This window comes from Miniopterus natalensis, chromosome 17, assembly GCF_054644295.1.
Source record: "Miniopterus natalensis isolate mMinNat1 chromosome 17, mMinNat1.hap1, whole genome shotgun sequence".
In the NCBI taxonomy this organism is placed as follows: Eukaryota; Metazoa; Chordata; class Mammalia; order Chiroptera; family Miniopteridae; genus Miniopterus; species Miniopterus natalensis.
The window spans coordinates 24,183,327-24,204,097 of NC_142097.1; the positions used below are offsets into that span (position 1 = coordinate 24,183,327).

General features: G+C 41.2%; 1 protein-coding gene, 1 long non-coding RNA gene and 1 other non-coding gene across 3 annotated transcripts in view; 1 reads left to right on the plus strand and 2 right to left on the minus strand.

Annotated features, from left to right (window-relative positions):
* Positions 1-20,771, minus strand: part of LOC148091265 (uncharacterized) — a 54,598-nt gene that overhangs the window by 23,503 nt on the left and 10,324 nt on the right. The gene's annotated exons all lie outside the window — the stretch shown is intronic.
* On the plus strand, positions 6,202-9,955 carry KRT24 (keratin 24). The gene is made up of 8 exons (XM_016215096.2): positions 6,202-6,765; positions 7,514-7,596; positions 7,975-8,131; positions 8,389-8,550; positions 8,636-8,761; positions 9,120-9,337; positions 9,562-9,668; positions 9,840-9,955. The coding sequence occupies exons 1-8, from the start codon at positions 6,202-6,204 to the stop codon at positions 9,941-9,943; spliced, it is 1,521 nt and encodes a 506-aa protein (XP_016070582.2). The 3' UTR covers positions 9,944-9,955.
* Positions 16,062-16,168, minus strand: LOC148091266 (U6 spliceosomal RNA). Its single transcript, XR_015715969.1, has one exon. It is a non-coding gene; the product is annotated as a U6 spliceosomal RNA (small nuclear RNA).

The following is a 20,771-nucleotide window of genomic DNA, read 5'->3' on the forward strand; positions in this document are numbered from 1 at the left end:
ATAAAGGTTAAACAAATTATTATACAGTGCATTTATTGAATAAGCACTCAGTAAATGCTAACTTATTTTTTAATACTTGATATTTGTAAGGATTAATTTTCAAATATCATTTCCCTTTTGAATATATACTTAAGCAAAATTCCAAATATAAGGAAGGTTAAAGCAAAAATTCTGACTTAGCATTCAAGTTCTATTAATGGAGTCACTCACTTGTATTACAAAGTACGTCTGATGTTTATAATTCTCTTGACTAATGGATTCATCCCTAATAATGAGAGGAAATAAAATGAACTGAAAACATAATTTCCTCAGGTCTAATATTACCCCTAGAGACTTAATTGATCCCTCCGTCTTCTATGAATGGATTATCCATATTATAATCCACCCATGAAAATTTGACTTCAAGCTTCATCTGAAAATATTAAGCAGGAAAGATGACTGGGGTTCTTTAAGGGCACTATAATTATCCTTGAATTACTTTTATTGTCTATTTCTAAGGCAATCTTAGCAAGAGGCCACTAGAGTCAAATGTCTAATCAGGTCTCCCATCAGATTATGTGAAACAAAAACATTACAATCTTAGACAACATTCGTGAGTTCTCAGAAATGCAGCTTTCTCAGTAAGTGCGAGAATGGTAGAAAATGCTTTTGATTTTATGTCACTTGGGTTCTGTGCCACTGTTCTCATTCATTTAATAATAATAATGAAGAGTGTTCTCAGTAATAAGACTCTTTATTTAGTTAATTTTACTACTTAACTCTGAAAGCATTTTTGAAATTTAATGATAACTGTGTTGTAGAAAGAAGACACCTTCTGGGGGACATTTTCAGAGCTTTGGTTCTTACACTGTAGCCAGTGTGTCGACACTGTTCCCTAATGAAATGCTCATCTCCCTTCTGCCACTGTGGCTGCTGTCGCCACTTCATTCTTGTCTCACTGGAGCATTTACTCACAGCAGCTATATATATAAGAAAATAAACTTTTGAAGACTTCAAATTAAAAAGAAGAGGGAGAAAAGTTCTTATATTTAGGAATAATAAAGGTCTTTTTAAATCAAAAAAACAAAAGCTGAAAGCATGAAGGTAAAGACGCATCTATATCAAAAAAATAATAAAACAGTAAGAAGCAAAACAAAATTAAAACCTCTTAAACCGTAATAAAATAGACTTAAAATCTATTCCAAACCCGTGGGTAAGCCTGTGCAGCTAGCCAGGCAACTACTCCAGTTTCACGCTGCACAGTTTCAACCTGTCCTGGGTGCGGTTTGGCGCCACCTGCTGGCCTCTGCCTTCTCTGTATAAAACCAAGGGAGGCTTCTGGGAAGAGCCGACTTCCAAGAAAGCCACAGTTGCAGGAATCTGCAGCCTGTTTAGTTGGCCTGACTCATCCTCAGCTTCCCATTTCCCAAACTTTCCTTCCCTAACCACCCCTCCCAGCCCTGCCTGTCTGCCTGCCATATCTCCCCTGTTCACCCCAGCAGATAGGAACTTTAGCCGCCTTCTTTGGGACCAGACACGGAATGGGAGCCGACAGCTCACATTACAATCTGGATTATATATGTCCAGGGGTTCTCTGAATAGGAAGCTATTGTCTATTTGGTGTGAAGAATGCCAAAATAATCAATAAACTCTGTGCTTGCTTCAACCTATATTGACTCTGGTCCTGGAAGGACAGAAGCACCTAAACCCCTACAAAGTCACACACCCATTCTCTTCATGCTCCATGAACCAACTAAACGATCTTCAGGAAAAGCAAAGAACTGAGCTGTTTAAAGAGACTATAGAGCGTTCAAACTCCACAAGGACCAGACTAGTTCATTTCCTCCCAGAACATAATTTGGCAAAATGGCATGACCGAGCAGATGCTGGCGGAGAAAAGGAAACCTTCAAACAGGTACCCTTGATTGAAACTATAAAGACAAAGACTGGGAAAGGATGCTGGGGGAAGAATTCAGAAAAAGGAAAGAGTGAAGGAAGGGAAACGGGCGCAGAACTGGTGCATTGCAGCTCTGTTTTTGTAGGGAGCTTGCAGCTCCTTTGGGGTCTGGCAATAATAGCTGGACTGAAATCGATTTATGGATGGTGCCACACCCACTGCGAGTTGCTTCTCAGGACACTTACTACTACAAAGTCTTTTTTCCTTCCAGGTAGGTGAGCCTGGTGAGGCTCACAGTGGCCACCATCAGGACACTGGTCAAAACAGTGATTCTCCGCAGGGAAGTCCCCAGGTGATTCTGGCACGGCCTTCCCAGCCCCCCCCAAACAACACCTCCTTTCACCAACAACCCCTCCAAGACGCGCACACACACACACAATCACAAACCCAGAAGGTGGAGAATAAAGATTTAAAACACAGAACACATAATAAAGGACAGAAGCAGTCAGTGACCCAAGCTGTTCACGAAGCAAGTCAAGCCGTGTTGTTTTTTGTTCATTCAAGGACTATTTATTATCTACCTATAACATGTTAGGTGTTATAAAGAGGCTGTACGCATATTAGATTGGAGGTTTTCCTTTTTCCATACCATTTACCACAAAAACTTCTGCCAACACTCAACAAGTACTCTATGCCCAGTTACTTCCCTTAACTATTCTGATCTTATGCCATTATCTGGAAAACATAACAGAATATTCTCTAGAGTGAATAGAAGATAGAATTTCCCGAGTTCAGTCTATTCTCAATGCTAAAGATGCATCAGGGGCAAAACGCCATGCTTTTCAGGATTTGATTTTCCTGCTAATCTAAAAACATGCAGTATATTAATCTGAAAATTTAAGAATGCTAATAATCTATCTCATGAAAATGTTGATGGTTACTGTTTGCAAATCATTCTGCAATTATTACAGTGATGTGTAGTTTATATGATTCTTTACAGGTAAAAATAAACTGCTAATAACAAACTATCAAAACAACGTGTCACTGAGGGCAGCATTGAACTGGGAGCCCAGATACATAAGGTTTAGTCCATTTCTTTTAAACCTTCATATAACTGAGTGGATGCCAGGCACCAAAGCTGGCATTTCTGAACATTTTTTCCTCTACTGGAATCTAACCAGATTCTTGAAGCTCTCATTTCACAGATGAAAGAAATCCCAATAACTAACTTATGAACTTTGGCAACTCGATATTTCAAATAAAAGAGAGTATTCAATTTGGGGATGGCTCAAAACAATGGAGACCAGTGCTCACTAAAGAATTCTAACACTTCAGGCAAGAACAGAATTGTATTTATATGTGTGATGGAAATCCTTTAATCCACTAAACATCAATGTTCTAGACAGTTTGCAAGTCACAGAATCGAGATTAGTCTGATAGATTCGCCACTGAGAAGAAAAGGAACGCAGATACACAGAGAGAACGTATGAAGCTGCATTTAAGGAAATACTAACCAACAAGAAAATCCTGTGGGTTTACCTCTCCACTTGTTTATACGCTGCCTCATTAGGCAAAGAATCTGAGGCGGCGATGACTGTTTTATTTATTAAATAAATACCCTTCCCAGAAGTGATTTCTGAAGTATGGAGTATCAGAGAAGCATCTCAAAAGAACTTGATTTTGAAGCTGAATTTTAAAAAAAACAAAGAACAGACATATGTCAGCATTAAAATTTTATCAGTTTTGCCCTGGCTGGGTGTGGCTCAGTTGGTTGGAGCACCGTCCACTGCACCAAAAACTCGCTGGCTCGATTCCCAGTCAGGGCCCACACCTAGGTTTGGGGTTCAGTCTCCAGTGGGGGTGAGCATGCAAGGCAACTGATTAATGTTCCTCTCTTGCATTGATGTTTCTCTCTCTCATCAATAAACATATCCTTGGGTGAGAATTTAAAAATTACATCAGTTTTTATTATATATAATAAAATTATATCAACAAGAAGGCTAAAAAGTAAGACACAAGATAGAATATCTTGGTCATCACAAGCTTCCTCGATGGAGACCCAAATGCCCACACGGCCCAGACCATAAGGCCACTAAAGCTGCCGGAATGGAAAGGCTGCCCCGTAGATGCCGCTGAAAAAAACCCTGAGCAAAATTCAGAACCCAGCCATGCTGCCTCATGTCTTTTCTCATTTTTTCCACGTGAAGCTCTTTCTGCCTCGGCTCGGAAATTTCTGTTTTATCAGATGTCTTTCGCTTAGCTGCTGTTCCTTTCTTTAAACCTTCTTGGAACCCAATGCAGCCTTTATGAAAATAGAGAGATTCCATTTCATAATTTTAAGAGGAAGGAAAAGCCCAATGATGGTTCCTCCCATCTCCGGCATTCACGTTTCATTAAATCATTAGCGTTTAGGCTTCTTTGGTCCCATGGCTTTGGGGAGGGGTGAGGCAAGATGACCAACAGACTGTGCTGGTTGGTGCATTTTTGTACCTACCTGAGAAGGGTGTAATGAGAATTACACCCAGCTTAATGATTTAAAGTTTATAGGACACCCTGCACTCCTTGGAGAGGTGGCACCCCGAGTATAAGACAGGTTAACACAGCACTCCTGTGAAAACAGGACAGGTAGAACATAAAAGCTAGTAACCTAGAGAGCTGCACAGCAAAGGGAATTACCACCGACTTAATAATGTGTCCCAATCAAAGGCAGTCTAAGGAAAAATTAAAAGAAGGCAGAACATTGGATACAAATGATCAAATATAAGGATTAAAGCATGCACGTGGTTTACCAGACACAGCCAAGATAAAGAGTTTTAAATAAACAAAAGTCAGCGAGTTACGTGAGCATAAAGCTAAGACAGTCAAGAAATATTTTTGAAAGCATCTATACTTTTATAAAAAGATACTTTTTTATAATTGTAGTAAAATACACATAACATAAAGTATACCATCTTAACCATTTTTAAGCGTGCAGTTCAGTAGTGTTAAATACATTCACACTGCTGTGCAACCAGTCTCCAGGATTCTTTTTATCTTGCAAAACTAAAACATTATACCCACTAAACAACTCCGCATGCCTGTTCCCCAGCCCCTGGCAACCACCATTCTGTTTCCTGTCTCTGAATCTGACTACACCGGGTACCTCATGTAAGCAGAATCATACAGTATTTGTCTTAAACACACACACACAATTTTAAACTACTAGCAGAGGCGGATGGAAAAATCTAAAGTACAAAGAGACAGAAAAACAGGAAGCAAAAATGAACTGGGGAGGATTTTAGATCTCAGTATCTGTATAATGACCCCCGTCATAACATTAGTTATCAGAAGTGGATATAGGTTCTCTTTTCTAAATGTCTTTTAAACAAAACAAAGGAAAAAAAAAAGAAAAGCTCGAGCCGAGGGTAGGCTGGGGAAACTCCAGATTTCAGTATCTGCAAATAACTCCACCACATTGGTTATCAGAAGGGATTCAGATCCCCTTCTTGAGATATCTTTAAAAGAAAGATGAAATCAGTATCATTTCTTAGTTTCTTAAGACAGCAGACTCAAAGGCAATCAGGAAGATCACAATCTTTGTAGCAACACACCAGTCACAGTTCACTCTGATCTGAATATAAAACAATCTGCTGAAAAAGTTTCCAGTCTTTCTTAGATATTCTCTGCTAGAATAAAGGTGTTGCTGAGATCTAATAACACATACACGGGAGACTATTATTAAGTTTTTCTTTTTAACAGTAAAAATATCTAATTATCACAAACTTCAACCTCAGAAATATGCTGACTGAAAGACAAGTATATCTAAGCGTAATGCTGATGCCGAAGCTAATTTCAACTTCAAGAGACTACAAACAGAAAGCTACAGGTTCAATGGGAAATGTCCCTTATCATAGCAAGCACTGTAATGACATTTGTTAATCTGGGGATGGGCGTGCAAGTGGGAAATCGTGAAGTAAACTTAATAGACTTACTCCTTCGGAAAAGAATTATCAGTCACCAAAACCTCTGAAAGTAAAACTATAATTCTGAATAAAACAATGTTTGTTGCTTTGCTCCACCTTGGCGTTTTGTGTGGGTTTTTTCTTGTTGTAGTAAATGCCCCGAGGCTCTGACCCAGCTTCAGAAAAAGAGCCAGTAGAGTGGGTCCAGGAAAAAGAAATGATCCAATTGCGGATTAGCAAAACTGTAACAGGGATTAAGAAGGGCCACGGAAAAGGAACACCCTAAAAGTGTGTATATAAGAGCCAAACAGGCAGCCTGCAAACACACTCTGCACTGTCACCTCCCCTGTTCGCCTGGACAAGCTAAACCTTTGCAGGAGCACCATGTCTTGCTCGTCTCGAATCTCCTCCCGGGCTGCAGGCAGCAGCTCGGTCAGGGTGTCTGCTGGTGGCAGCAGCTTCAGCAGCGGGAGCAGATGTGGTCTGGGGGGCACCGCCACCCGGGGCTTCCGAGGAGGGGCCGCCGGCTGTGGCCTGAGCGGTGGCTTTGGAGGCGGCTTTGCAGGGGGTTTTGGTAGCTGCTCAGTAGGGAGTAGTTTTGGAGGAGCTTCAGGCTCTGGAGTTGGCTTTGGAGGGGGTTCTGGGTTCGGCAGGGGTTCTGGATTCGGTGGCGGTGCCAGTGGAGGCTTCTGCGGCTATGGTGGTGGTGTGGGGGGTGGTATCGGAGACGGGGGGCTTTTCTCTGGAGGTGAAAAGCAAACCATGCAGAACCTCAATGACCGCCTGGCCAACTACCTAGACAAGGTCAGAGCCCTGGAGGAGGCCAACACTGATCTGGAGAAGAAAATCAAGGAGTGGTATGAGAAACATGGGCCCAGGTCTGGAGATGGTGGCTCTGGAAGAGATTACAGCAAATACTACCCAATAATTGAAGATCTTAAGAATCAGGTAAGACGCTATCCACTGCTAAGTTTCTACGGTCTCTTGCTTTTATTTAGAACATGTACTGTAATGAAGATTTTAAGTCAAGGCATTATTTGAAAACATATTTGTCTGTCGAATATGGAAAAATGGGACTTGGTGTATTTTAACTATGACAGTACTACATATGACACCCAACCACATTAATTTTCTGTTTACATTTCAAATTTGAATATTTATACATAAGAGTAAAATTTATACAATAACAGGCAACTAATATGTATATGTGAGTGATGGCAATGAGTCAGAACTAGCTTAATCTATTTCATGATTGATTCCGGCAGGTTGACATACTCTAGAGTCCTGCTAGATTTGAATAGTCTTTACAACCATTTTTCTTTTTAGAAAATCTGGTGCAAATATTATATAAGAATGTGGTGGAGCCTAAAGTGTTTTGCCACTTTTTAGGAAGTGAAGCTCACTTTTCACACTATTTTCTGAAAGAGCTCATAGAATAACTGATCTTCCAAAGCAGCAAAAGCATGCAGAGAGCTGTGTTCTATGCCTTTCCCAGTAACTGCGCAAACTATTACCTTTTTGCGGAAAGATGTAGTCCAAATACACCAGGGTCATCAATGTAGGTGGCATTACTAAGCAAGTTTTCAAAGCAATTCACCTTTAAAAGCTAACTCAGGAGCATCTACCATCACAGGTGGGCATGCAGACACAAGGTAAAAAACATCCATGATTCATTCACTATTTTTGCCTTTTTTAGATCATTACTGCCACTATTGAAAATGCTGGGATCATGTTGCAGGTTGACAATGCCAGATTGGCTGCTGATGACTTCAGGCTGAAGTAAGAAAAGTGAAGACTTGAAAACAAGTGTTGTAGGAAAAGTAAAATTCAATCTGCTTAATTTATTCTAAATTTTTTGACATCTTTTAGGGGATCAAGACCTAAATTCACAAACACCCCAAACGTAAACTTGAAAAGCCATCATTTCACCAACAAGAAAAAGAGACAAATTAAGAATGAAACTTGTGTCATAAAAATTATTAGCCACCAATAGAATTAACATTAGGTTCATATTTTTCTTTACAGGGGAAAAATTCCTAAGAGAAAGCTTAGTAGCCTTTGTTTATCCAGTAGCTCAGAGGAGAAAACTCCTTGAATATATGAGGTGGGATGTGCCCTTTGAAGGGTACTCTCCTGGCTCACTGCTGCCCCTTCCAGATATGAGAACGAGCTGCACCTCCGGCAGACGGTGGAGGCCGACATCAACGGCCTTCGGAAAGTTCTGGACGAGCTGACCATGACCCGCTCCGACCTGGAGATGCAGATCGAGAGCCTCACCGAGGAGCTGGCCTACCTGAAGAAGAGCCACGAGGAGGTAGCGACACCTCCCGCGTTATTAAAAGACACCGGCCTACCTATTTTCCTCCATAGCCATTCTATAAAAATAAAATAAAATCTAACTGAATGGACCAGGACCAGGAAAAATAGTAATAATGAGGGAATTACATCTGAATTTGGTGGGATTGGGGGGGTTTTTCCTCTTCAGTGTCCTAGTTTCAACTATACATTTTAGGAAGTTCGTAGCTTTTCTGTTTTCATCACTTTGGTCTTTTTTTTTTTTCTTTCTGCTAGGAAATGAAGGCTATGCAAGGAAGCTCCGGAGGGGAAGTGACAGTAGAAATGAATGCTGCCCCGGGAACCGACCTGACCAAGTTACTCAATGACATGCGGGCGCAGTACGAGCAGCTGGCCGAGCAGAACCGCAGGGAGGCGGAGGAGCAGTTTAACAAGCAGGTAGATGATCACCGCTGGGCAGCTAAGCCTGCGCCACTGCCACTCATCCCACCAGCCCAGGTGACTGCTTTTTATTTTTATTTAGAGTGCATCACTGCAGGCCCAGATCTCCACTGACGCTGGGGCAGCCAGTTCCGCCAAGAATGAGATAACGGAGCTGAAACGGACTCTGCAGGCCCTGGAAATTGAGCTCCAGTCCCAACTGGCCATGGTAAGTGCGAAGCGCTTTCCAAAGTCTCCAACAGGGAGCTAAAGCAGTCAGCTTTCCCCCTTTGCCAAGGTGCTCCGCCTGGCACCTAATGGAAGCAGTATTAAGGAGGGCTGCATCGTGGTCACAGAAAGCAGAAAACATTCCAAGGAAAGATAATGTACGCTATTCCCATAAAAGATTTCATTTTGAAAAGTAATGCTAACTAAACTTAAGAAAGCAACGTTATAACAGTATAGCTTGTAATTTGGTGAAGGTGTACGTCTCCCGGTAACTTATAAAATTTTATAATTTTTAAGAATTATCAATGACTTCTTTTCATCATGAATTGTTTTCTTTTGTTTATTTCTTTTTCTCTTAGAAAAGCTCCCTGGAAGGGACCCTGGCCGACACAGAGGCTAACTACATGGCCCAGCTGTCAGAAATTCAGATGCGGATCAGCAGCCTGGAGGAGCAGCTCTGCCAGATCCGGGCGGAGACCGAATGCCAGAACGCAGAGTATGAGCAACTGCTGGACATCAAAACCCGCCTGGAGATGGAGATTGAGACCTACCGCCGCCTGCTCGACGGAGAGGGAGGGTAAACCAAAGTCACGAACCCGCTAAAAGGCATACGCCTTGCTGTATTTATGCCATGAACCCAAAAAGGGGCTTGGGGCTGCACTTGTATTTAGAAAGTCACAGTAACAGTCCAATCAAATGACATCTACCTTCATCACGGAGAGCCCTCTGCAGGGAGGGTTTCTCCTGCCTTCGCAAAATGCAAAGGAAAACAATTCTTTTCCTTTTCTTTTTTCTCTCCAGCGGTTCTGGTTTTGGAGGATCTGATTTTAGAAACTCCGGATCCAGAAACACAGGATCCAGGGATTCCGTATCTGGTGACTCAAGATCTGGCTCTAACCAAGGAAGAGGTAGGCATTTTTTAATGTTCATAATTGAAAAGTAGAAACATGTTTTGCTTGTCATATTAAAAGTATATACTGTTGTTTACATATCCTACCCAGAGAGAACATACTTAATGAATGCACTTGTATTTTTCCAGATCATTTCCAGACTGACATTGTGATTCTGTGATTTTTCAGATCCAACCAAGACAAGAGTGACTAAGACCATCGTAGAGGAGGTGGTAGACGGCAAGGTGGTCTCATCTCATGTCAGCAATGTTTCTGAGGTGAAAGTCAAATGAGAAACTTCCAGATCATCCAGAGTGTCTTTCAGAGAAAAACAATGTAAAGGACACAAATGAAGACATCGCATCAATCTAGCCATCCTTCTGAACAGCTTCCGGGAAAAGTTTCTGTACAGAAACCGCTAACTAACCAACCTTCCTGCAGCCTCTTCTTTTCTTGTTAGAAAGCTCTTGAAAAAGCCAAAATGACAACTTTCTTGAAAAAGTCGAAATGACAACTTTGCTCTCATTGTTTCTATGCTTCAATAAACTTAACTTTCGCATGGTAATTACATTATTGCTGGGTTGTGTGTTTTTTAAGAAATGTAATATTTTACCTAGAAATGAATCTGTAGGTTATGATCTAGCTGCTATGTTATACTACTGATATTAATTCACTATTTACCAGTACCTTCTTCATAAAACTCAAGATTACAGCCATTTCGTATGTGGGCATTTTTAACATCACATTAGACCTCAGTGATAGCTAAAATTAAACCTCAGTGTCCCTAAAACTATGGCCAATGGCTGAGCCCACAAAGAAGGATGCCATTGTTAGAATTATCAATCTATAATTAATTAATGCCTGGTTTCATAATGTCCATCACTGATAAAAAGAAATAGGAGCTAAGCCTCCAACTTCAAGCAGGCTACATTTTAGATGGACAGGAGAGCTAAACACAAAGAGGGCAGCAAACACTAAACGGTGCTCAAAGTGAAGGGCTTGATTTCACAATACTCACCAGAAGTGCCACAGGAACCAGACATGGTGTAGTTGCAGGACATGTAGGAGACTGGTCAGAATTATAGTCTTGGGAAGTAAGGTGCGATATGTGATATGGTGCCAGATTTCTGAAAACCTTGAAAGCCCCAAAGAGAACAAATGCTGAGATACCTGTTCCTGTGCCAAATCTAGCCACATCTCTAGTCAAAAATTGTCTGTTAACCAAGGTGGTGTTTCCTTTTCTCACTCTTCATTGCTGAGGTCTTTTACCCTATGGGTGGTCAATGTGGCTGTCTTGCCTTGCTTGGGATAATGAAGCCTGTTAAAGCAGGACAGGAGGTGGTTTAAGGTCAGTCCCAGGAAAAAACAGACATAGGACATAGGCTGGGTGAGAACATCGCCACTCGAGGAATTTCATAGAAGCAGATCACAAATTAGAACATCAACCCCATAAACCAATCCTCAAGAAAAGAACATGGGACTTGGCAGGAAAATTCTAATTTAAAATTACAAAAGGATAAACCTGAATATAGTTCATGTAAATTGTACCTTCAAATATAAAACCAACAACGCTGTATGGAGTATCAAATCTTAATAATCAAGACAACCTAAAAATGTAGTTTTTCATTTTCTAGGCACATGGAATAAAATATAAAAATTAACTCAGGCACAACAAGACTTCTGCTTAAATAGCTAACCACAGAATAAAATAAATAGCCAAGCATGAAACCACTACTCAAAGAAAAAGAACAATGTTAAGTTGTCTTAAATCCAACATGTTTCCCATCAAACCACTACAGTAAATTAAATCTTGCAGGTGGGCACTTAAATTATCAGAGGGAGCACGTTGTAAAGTATATGAATGTCTATCCACTGTGCTCTACATATGAAACTAATACAAAATAATGTTGAATGCAAACTCTAATCAAAAAATAAAATAATAATTAAAAAATTAAATCTTGGATGTTTCTCCAGTACCAAAAAATTAAGAAATGTGAACCAACTGATCGAGCCTGGATTAATGGCAGAAGGACAGAAATGGAAACAAGTTGAGTGCAGCCTCCAGTCTCTTGGGCCATCACAGCCACATCAGGAAGCCTCTCTCTGTGCATCTTCCCAGCTCTAGTCTTCTAGTCCTGTACCACCTGGGACCTATGTTTCCAGCCAGTATTATCCTCATGTGGAGGCAACAATATGCAGCTACTCTAAAAACCATGTTGAGGTGGAAACTCTCATCTTTGTTTCCCTGCCTTGAGTTAAGATGCTACATTTGTACGAAATAGTTGTTTACAGTTTTAGAGAAGGCTAGAACATACTGAGATGCAATATAATGTGTTAAAAGCACTTCAGTTTTTAAAACTGAAACTGGTGAACCATTTTGGATCTTGAAATACACTTAGAGTGCTGAATAAAATGTTAAGAACAGGATGTTCACACGTTATTACCTGCCCTGACATTATTTTAAACCTACACAACAAGCATATGTTTTGCCTTGAAACTAAAGTTTCAAGCTCTCCGGTCAACTTTTAAATTCGAGAAATGTGTTTCTTTCTTCTAGGAGTCAGACTTCTCTATAAGGAGGAAGAGCCAGTGCCTACTTGCACGTGAATTTTTATCTGTTGATTTTGATCCACATCATAAGGTTGTACTTGTCTTTCTGACCTCAGGGGACAACCAACTGACAAGAATGGTGAGAATGGTGGAAGTGGCATCCATCTTCACAGAGATTAGAAACATGAAACAAAGTTTACAGTAGGCAGAGAAGCAGAAACAGGCAAAGGATTTGAGACTCTACAGAAAGTAGCCCAAACTTGCTTAATGACATCATGGAATTAGACATTGTTCAAAGATCTACAAGTGGAGACAAAGCAATTACTATAAATCACCCATGATGGAACCCAAGTAATGTTTCCCAAACAATCTCCTTAAATAATAAAATGCTGCAAGTAATAAATCACTTTAAAAATTCCCAGTGGCTCAAATATGACACTTGACAACCAGGAAATATTTTTCAAGCTCTGTTAAAAAATAATTTACTCATTTGCAATATCAATGTCAGTATAAAATGATAAAGTGGAAAGAAGCAAACACTATTTTGTTACTATTTAAGTGGCATATAAAGGACAAGCCCAGAGTGTATCACAGATGGATCGTATGTAAAATACATAAACTGAGCGAGGGAGAGATGAAGTGTTTATTTTGCTGCCAGAACCGTAAGAAATACGAGAGCATATGAGAGCTCACTACGAAACTGCAATAGGGAGGGCGTCGCTTGGCTCCAGCTTGCTTCTTAAGGACACCATAGGCTTGGGTAGTGTTCAAAAGATCTAGCAAGTAGCAAAACAAATTACAAGTGTGAAAGTCACACTCCCATAGCTACTTTTTAAAAGAACAAAGAAAAGATCACCCTAAAAGGTATTGTTGTAATATTGTACAATTATAGATATATAAATTACATTGACTTCTGCATAAACTTCCCAGGAAATGATTTACAACTTTAAGGAGAATTTCGTCATCTTTCTCCAGAGGGATGCAGGAGCTGCCCAGAGGTGGGAGAGCTGGGAAGACCTCAATCAAGTTCAGTCTGGAAACTCTGGTTGGCTGTCAGCTGGGAAGGACAACTGATATTTGAGACAGGTACTATCTTTCAACCTACCCATCACGAGACTTGTTCTAAGTTCTGGGAACTGTTTTCAAGAAACTGCAACAGCCAAATATCATAAATTATGTTATGATACAGAGTTATAATACAGAGCATTCTAAGAAATTAAAAGAACAAGGTCATTTTTGGAAGCTAATAAATATCCATTGCAATGCTGGGGAGAGGAATTCTCTCAGTGGCTGACTCTGCTCTGTGATGGTATTTCAGAGTGGACTGCTTCAACCTCAGATCACCGCCGCCGCCGGTGCATCCCATTCGGCTACGACTGAGATGAAGGAACTGGCGTGGACTTTTCAGGCCCTGGAGCTAGAACTATAGTTTTCAGGAGCCCGGGAATGTAAAAAGCTCCTCCTGGGTGAATCCACCAAGAACCAATTTGTGCACAGAGATAATTTCATGATTTCACCTCAGCAATATGTTTCCAAAATACTATATTCTCTAATGAAGTTTATTTTTAAAAGCTCTTAAGGAAAAAAAAAAATCCAAGATCTTGGGCTTCTTCAATTAATAACTCAGACAGAAAAGTTTCCATTTAATGTATGAAAAATATCTGGAAGCAAAATTATTAACTGCAGATATCAGCCCCTATCTTGCAAATACTACAGCCCCCAAATTAGCTGAGATACTGCAAATGTCAACATAGTACAAAATGCTCAGCTTGGCCCATCAGATAAGGGGTGAGGTACCCTCCCACCATGAAATCTCAAAACCTTACCCCCTTTTTAAAGTGGAATAGATTATCTGTTTTACTTGAAAGAGAAGTTAGAAGAGAGAAAATGTGTCCAGCCCGCGTGGCTCAGCAATTGAGCATCAACCTATGATCCAGGAGATCTCGGTTCAAATCCCGGTCAGGGCTCGATCCCCAGCAGGGGTGTGCAGGAGGCAGACAATCAATGATGCTCTCATCACTGATGCTTCTCTCTCTCTCTCCCTTTCCCTTCTTCTCTCTGAAATCAATAAAAATATATTTTTTTAAAAAGAGAGAAAATGTCTGTACATTGCGTCTTCTTTCCTGCAGAGCGAATAGAACACTATCTGATACTAACAACAAAGAAATCCCTTCCAGAAGTGAGTCACAAAATCACACATGCCACATGCAGAAAGAAATCAAGCAAAGTCTGCCTTATAGGTACTTGACTCAACTCACAAAAACAATTATTGATTGCTTAAAATGTGCAGGTACAGTGGGTAAGGTACTATAGCTAAACTCTCAAAGGTGGACTATAGAATCATACAGCTAAAAAAGATCAGAGTTAATCCTAAAAGATTAACACTTAAGATTTCTCAAGGAGAACTGACAATGTTTCCCTAATTCTCAAATAGTGCTGACTTCAATGACCATTTCTTTCAACGTATGAGTCACTGTTTTCTGGCTACTTAGAGAAGCTTCCAAGATAATGATTTTTGAGAGTAACTGAACTTGTGGTACCTGTATGTCAACATATCACCAAATTTCATTTCTGGAGTCAGCAATGAGCGATGGACTGAGCAACTGATGAGAGGAGACATTCGAAAAGGTGGTTAAGGAGGAATTGAATATTAAAGGATTAGTATAATGAATTTTTCTGAAGGCAAAAGTGTGAAAATAACTTGTAAAAGGTGTGACAGAATGTGGAATCGGGGAAGGGCAGGTATGCTTGCCCTGCTAATTGTTTTTTTTTTTTTTTTCACATAGACTGGACTAAATTTCAGAAAATGTATTAATTTCCCAATGTAATTGTTTATAATTTAAGCCAGAAGACAACTTTAAATGTATTGGACTTTTAAAAAAATTTTACTGAGTGTACCAGTGGCGTAAGAAGCCAAAGAGAAACAAAAGTCAAATTGAGGGGTCCAAAAAAATTAAAAGGAAATTTCAAATGTTCACAAATTTCAGAACACTTTGTACTACAAAATGAGCATAGTATTGAAGACTACAGTCTTCAAGAAATCAGCAACTGTGTTAACACTAAATCAAAAAATGAATTTTTGCATGGTTTTATCTTTTAATATGCATTTTATTGATTTCAGAGAGAGGAAAAGAGAGGGAGAGAGCTAGAAACATCAGTGATGAGAGAGTCATTGATCAGCTGCCTCCTGCACGCCCCCACGGGGGATGAGCCCTGACCCTGGCATGTGCCCCCACCAGGAATGGAACCCTGATCTCCTAGTTCATAGGTCGACGCTCAACCACTGAGCCACACCGGCCAGGTGCATGGTTTTATCTTAATGCCAGATTATTTTTCATACATAGCTCAAAACTAATTGATTGCTAACTATCTGAAGTTTTAGTTAAAAGGAAAAAGGTGATGTAGCTAAACTATCAAAGTTATCCTTAACTATCAAAGTTAAGGATGTGAGGGTGATGTGCCTGCGACATCTGTCACCCCATTGATCACCAGGGTTGAACCGGCTAATGGGGCTGGCTAGGCCAGTGTCCTCTCCCTCCCGCGCTGCCCCATGTGCTCCCCTCCGGAACTGCGGGCTGGGGACCTTCCCGGACGGAGGAGAGCACCATTCTTCAGGCAAGGGTATGTGAGTAGCTGCGCTCCCCTGCCTGACCCTCCAAACAAGCTCCCAAAGCTGTCGCACCGTTGAAAGAAGGAGGGGTGTTGTTTTACTACATCTTTAATATTAACACAGAGAATTTATCAGAGTAGAAAATGTTTTCTTAATTCTCAAATGGTGCTGACTTCGATGAAGGTCTCTTTTAAAGCACGAGTAGCTAGTCTTGTGGCTGCTTAGGGACGGCTCCAAGGTGATGATTTTTTTCTGTCATGGAAGTTTTCACGAATTTGCGTATCTTTCTTGTGAGGGAGCCGTGCTAATCTCCTCTGAATAGCTCCAACTTTAGTATATGTGCTGCTGAAGCAAGCACACAATAATGATTTTTGAGAGCAAAAACTGCAGACCCCAGCTTTCTCTAAATGCTCCAAATTATTCACTTTAGTAGAAGTATTATATTCATGCAAAGTGGTATGATCTATGTCAGCGATTTTTAACCAGTGCGCAGCAAGAATTTTTAAAACATGCAATACCAGACTATTTAGTCAGGGGCACTGACCTCTTTTCCCTTAGATTGTCAAATAAAAATATAACAATAGCCAACACAATAGCCATCCGGTGTGCATGAATCAAAATTACACCTTTTTATTTGTCAGATTGGCAAAAAATACATTTTTTGCTGTGCCGCAGATTTTTAGTAATTAGTTTATGTGCCATGAGATGAAAAAGGTTGAAAACCACTGACCTACGTAATTAAGTTGTATTAAACTGAATAATTGCTGGTATTCTGTATTAGTGTCTCTACTACGAACACAGCCCCACCCCCGAGAGGACAAGATTATCATGCTTTCCTAAATATACAGCAGTAATCCCTAAGACAGCAAGTCCTCTCCTGGTTATACAATGAGAAAGTCTAAACAAACCTTGCAGCAAACATTTCCAGAACTCAAACCATATTTTTAAAAGTTTAACAATATTCATTTCATTTTCAAGATAAGACATATAAAGTCGATGAAAGATCGTCTACTCTGATATTTATTCACTTGCTCAAAAACATTAAATAAGGACTAAATCTAAAGGACTAGTGGGGAAAACCCACTAAATCAATGGGAGTTGGAGCAGTTTCCAAAGAAATGTAAGTCATGCTTTCTTTGCCCCTGAGATATTCACAGTCTAGTTAAGGAATAACTATTACCAAGCATTTTAAACCTGACTTAAAGGTTGTGGAGAAATCAAACTTTTGTTAATCTATATATTTTAAATGTCATCCATTTAACAGCCAAGGTCAGGTTACCACCTCTTCCAAGCTTGTGAGGAAATACAAATTAAAAACAAAAAAAATTTCTTGCACAGCTAAAAGTTCTTTTGTAAAATGTGTCTTTGTAAAGAGCCTAAATGTACCACTTCTGGGACTCTAATTATTATACATCAAGCTTGCTTAGAAAGGGATCCATGTGTACATACAAGTGCAAGCATGCTATGAGCTCTGCACATGGTGTCACCCAATGCTATAGTACAACAGTGCTGAGTGTCCGGGAGGTGTCAGGCGCTTAGAGACAGGCCGAGAAGTTGAAAGCAAGAAGAGAGGAGGAGGGGGGGACAGGCCCAGCTGCGTCTGGAGAAGCTGTCGGGGAGCAGAGTCCAGCCCGCAGTAAGCTGGAGGGCTCTCCCCTGGCAGCAGAAAACTAAGGAGGCAATGGGCCTGGTGCAGAGGCAAGAAGGCAGAAAGGGCCACGGGATTAGGACAGTTTGCTTCTGGAAGAGGCACGTCCATCTAGCCAGGGTGGGCGACGGGATCGCATTTTAAGCCTGAAAATAGAAGTCAATAATTCAAGCCATTATGTGTATACCAAAGAGCAAAAATAATCTAAAGATACATGAACTTTGGTTACAGATAAAAACTCATGCTCCCCACACAATCTGTCCACAGGGAAGCTACTGGAGAGGAGAAAAGAGGGAAACCGAAGCTGGGTCCTGCATGCACGGCATTTGAAACACGTAAATGCTCGATTCTGAGGACTGCCTAGACTGTCGCTGCTACAGTAGTTGTGCAGGACACGTACCCAGGACCAGAGAAGGTTCATACCAAGACACAGGCTTGCTCAGGTCGGGTGGATGTCAAAGGCCACGCGGAGGAATGTCTGCAAACTCTTGCTTCCTCTGTCATCAGCGGCCCTCTGATTTTTCTGCTCGCTGCCCATCTTCACTTTACTACTACTCTTTACCAGAAAACGCTCCGCATGATGACCACACCATCTCTGATGCAGGCTCAAAACCTAACATATAAGGTCCTCCCATATGTGCTAAAATGTTCCCTCAATACACTCAGCAGAAGACAGTAGGGCCAATGTCATCAGCTAGAAAAAAGAGGTTTAGAAAAGTCAGGATTTTAAAGCTAGAAAGGGAAGCTAAAGGAATACCTGTCAAATGGGTGAGGGAGATGGACTGCGGACCCCCACAAAGACCTCCCTTCCAGGGACTGGAACAGAAAAGCAAAATGTGTAGGGCAAGTGGGACCAGTGGGTGGATGCACAGTTTTAGCCTAAGGCCTGTGACCTCAAAGGTGGGTAATTAAGGCGCTTCGGGATGAAAATGAGTGTGGAGAAAAGGAAGCTGGATTCCTGAGAAGTTTTGTTTACTGCTTAAGAGTCTGCAAAGCTAACAATGTAACCCTGAATTGCATTTGTGAAACTACACAGAAACTCTATGGAATTGATCCTAACCTAGCCTCACCCTCTAATAACATTCATTTTCAAGCATGAAACATTCTGTGTGTGTGTTGGGCTGCAGAGAACAAGGTAGGAACAGAAAGCACCAGGAAAGATGCCAGAGAAAACAGGACCCAAGGCAAAGTCCTTGATCAGAGAAACAGCCCTGCTTTTTACTGTTGAGTTACAGCAGCAAAGAATGAATCCGGTATCTGTCAAGAGCACGCCTGCGTGTGTGCTATTCTCTTCTTAATCACTCCACGTGAAATGTGTGTGCAGGACATACAGAAGTGCATGTAAGCATTGCTCATGCCCCTCAAAACATGCTGGAAAATGCTGACAAACACGTTCCAATACAAATCTCTTTGTCTAATTATGTTCTTAAGTGATACATGAAACTATACCATGTAGAGGCATGCTCCAAGGAGTAGAAAAACCAACAATATAAGAGGGGAAAAACCAGTACAGTAAAGGCCTGTCACTCAAAACAATTTTTTTAAAGTACCAAAAAAATACATCTTTATTTGCTGACTAATTATGCATCTATACTCCTTCCTTTTCCTCCCATTACCAAGTGCCTTCTCCTCCCATTACCAAGTGCCTTCTCCTCCCATTACCAAGTGCCTAATTCTCTATATTTCTCCTTTGCAATTACCAAGAAAGGCCTAGATAATCGTAAATGGCCCTCTCAAGTCAGCTTTGGTATCAGGCTACATCACAGGTGTCTGACCTATGGATCAGCTGTCCTTCAGTCAAGTGTCCATCCCTAGACCAATCCTTGTGACTGGTGGCGGGGTTGGAGGAGGCTTGGGTCAGGTTAAACAGACTACAGGAATGATCTGGACCCTCCTCTCGGCAGGAGTGACCAGCTTTGTTCGGAGGAGACTGTGGGGATGCCAGGCACCAGCTGGGCTGGCCAGCAGTGGGTTAACTCAAAAATTAAGAGAGGGTAAGACACATTCAAAGGTCCTGTGAGCGCTAGAGCCGAGGACTATTTCCTGAACTATGCTCGGGATAAAATTTCAGCCAAGCCATTCTACAAATAACAATAATGGTAGATCTATTCTCAAAAATATTTCAGCAACTAGCTGGCCAAATTAAACAAGAAATTCAGGTGGGGAGAGAAACAATACAGAGATAGAAGAAACAATATATGGAACACAACCAACCAGAGTTCCAGCCCCAACAATGCCATTACATCACCATATGACCTTGGGCAAGACACTTTAACCCCTCCTGCCTCAGGCTTGTCATCCTTGGTTACAAAATGACAGGGATGTGAAGACTGGATGCAGTGACAGATGCAAAGGTGATTTTTAAAGTTGGAAGAGCTGCTCAAATGTCATATTTACAACTATGAGTCGTCATTAACTCTATGTTGACTGTTGAGGAGCAACTGCACACACGCCAAATCTTACTTCAGTGAATAATTACCCTGTCCAGGGACCATCTGGTCGCATTTTTTTCAACCCTGTTAAAACATGGGACATGTTAACTCTCAGCTCTCGCACTCTGTTAGCACTTATCTCTAGCTGTGGTTTCATCTGTAATATGCCTTCAGGGATTCACCTCAGTGCATCAAACCTGCTGGCAGGCCAGCAGCCTGACATGAGCTGCACAGCATGTATCTGAGAGAAATACAATCAGTCAGTCCTGTGGCTAATGACAACTGTCAGCTGAATCTGATGGTAGCTTTCTCCAACAACTGTCGGAGTATCCAAAACTTACAACAAATCCTAATGCCCTCCCACTGCATCTGTTTAAAGAATTCGAATGGTGGGAAGAACCATAAAAGAAGAGTGCGGCTGTCGTGTTTGGGGCCCAGATTTATTTCCATGCAATATCTTGGGAAAATAAAATACAGTTTTCTTTATATTATTCCCCAGTTCCTTTCCACAAAATCAATTACCTTCCAGACCCTCTCCCCCAAAGTGCTCAGTTTTACAGAGAACCAATTCAGGAAACTGAGGATGTTTTCGTGGGGTTTTGTTTTTGTTTTTTTGTTCCATTATGGAGAGTCTGACACTTCTACTATACCAACAACAGCAGCAGGAAAGGGCTTACCAAATATTTGCATCATTGACTAGAAACCCGGGCATTCCCGTGGCTTCTGAAAAGGGAGCTCTGCGTCTTTAAGGCTCGGCAGGCTGGGCTGGGGCTGGGAGGCAGACGGTGGCTGCAGCTGCAGCAGGACTGGCCCTCTCTTCTCCTCCCCTCTCCTCCCCTCTCCTCTCCTTTCCTCTCCTCCCTTCTCCTCCCCTCTCCTAC

What these genes read in the sequence shown, in the direction of transcription:
- KRT24 (XM_016215096.2), top strand. Translation starts at nt 6,202, where the DNA reads ATGTCTTGCTCGTCTCGAATCTCCTCCCGGGCTGCAGGCAGCAGCTCG. An exon ending in TTGAAGATCTTAAGAATCAG is followed by an intron (nt 6,766 to 7,513) that starts GTAAGACGCTAT and finishes TGCCTTTTTTAG; the next exon opens with ATCATTACTGCCACTATTGA. An exon ending in TGAAGAAGAGCCACGAGGAG is followed by an intron (nt 8,132 to 8,388) that starts GTAGCGACACCT and finishes TCTTTCTGCTAG; the next exon opens with GAAATGAAGGCTATGCAAGG.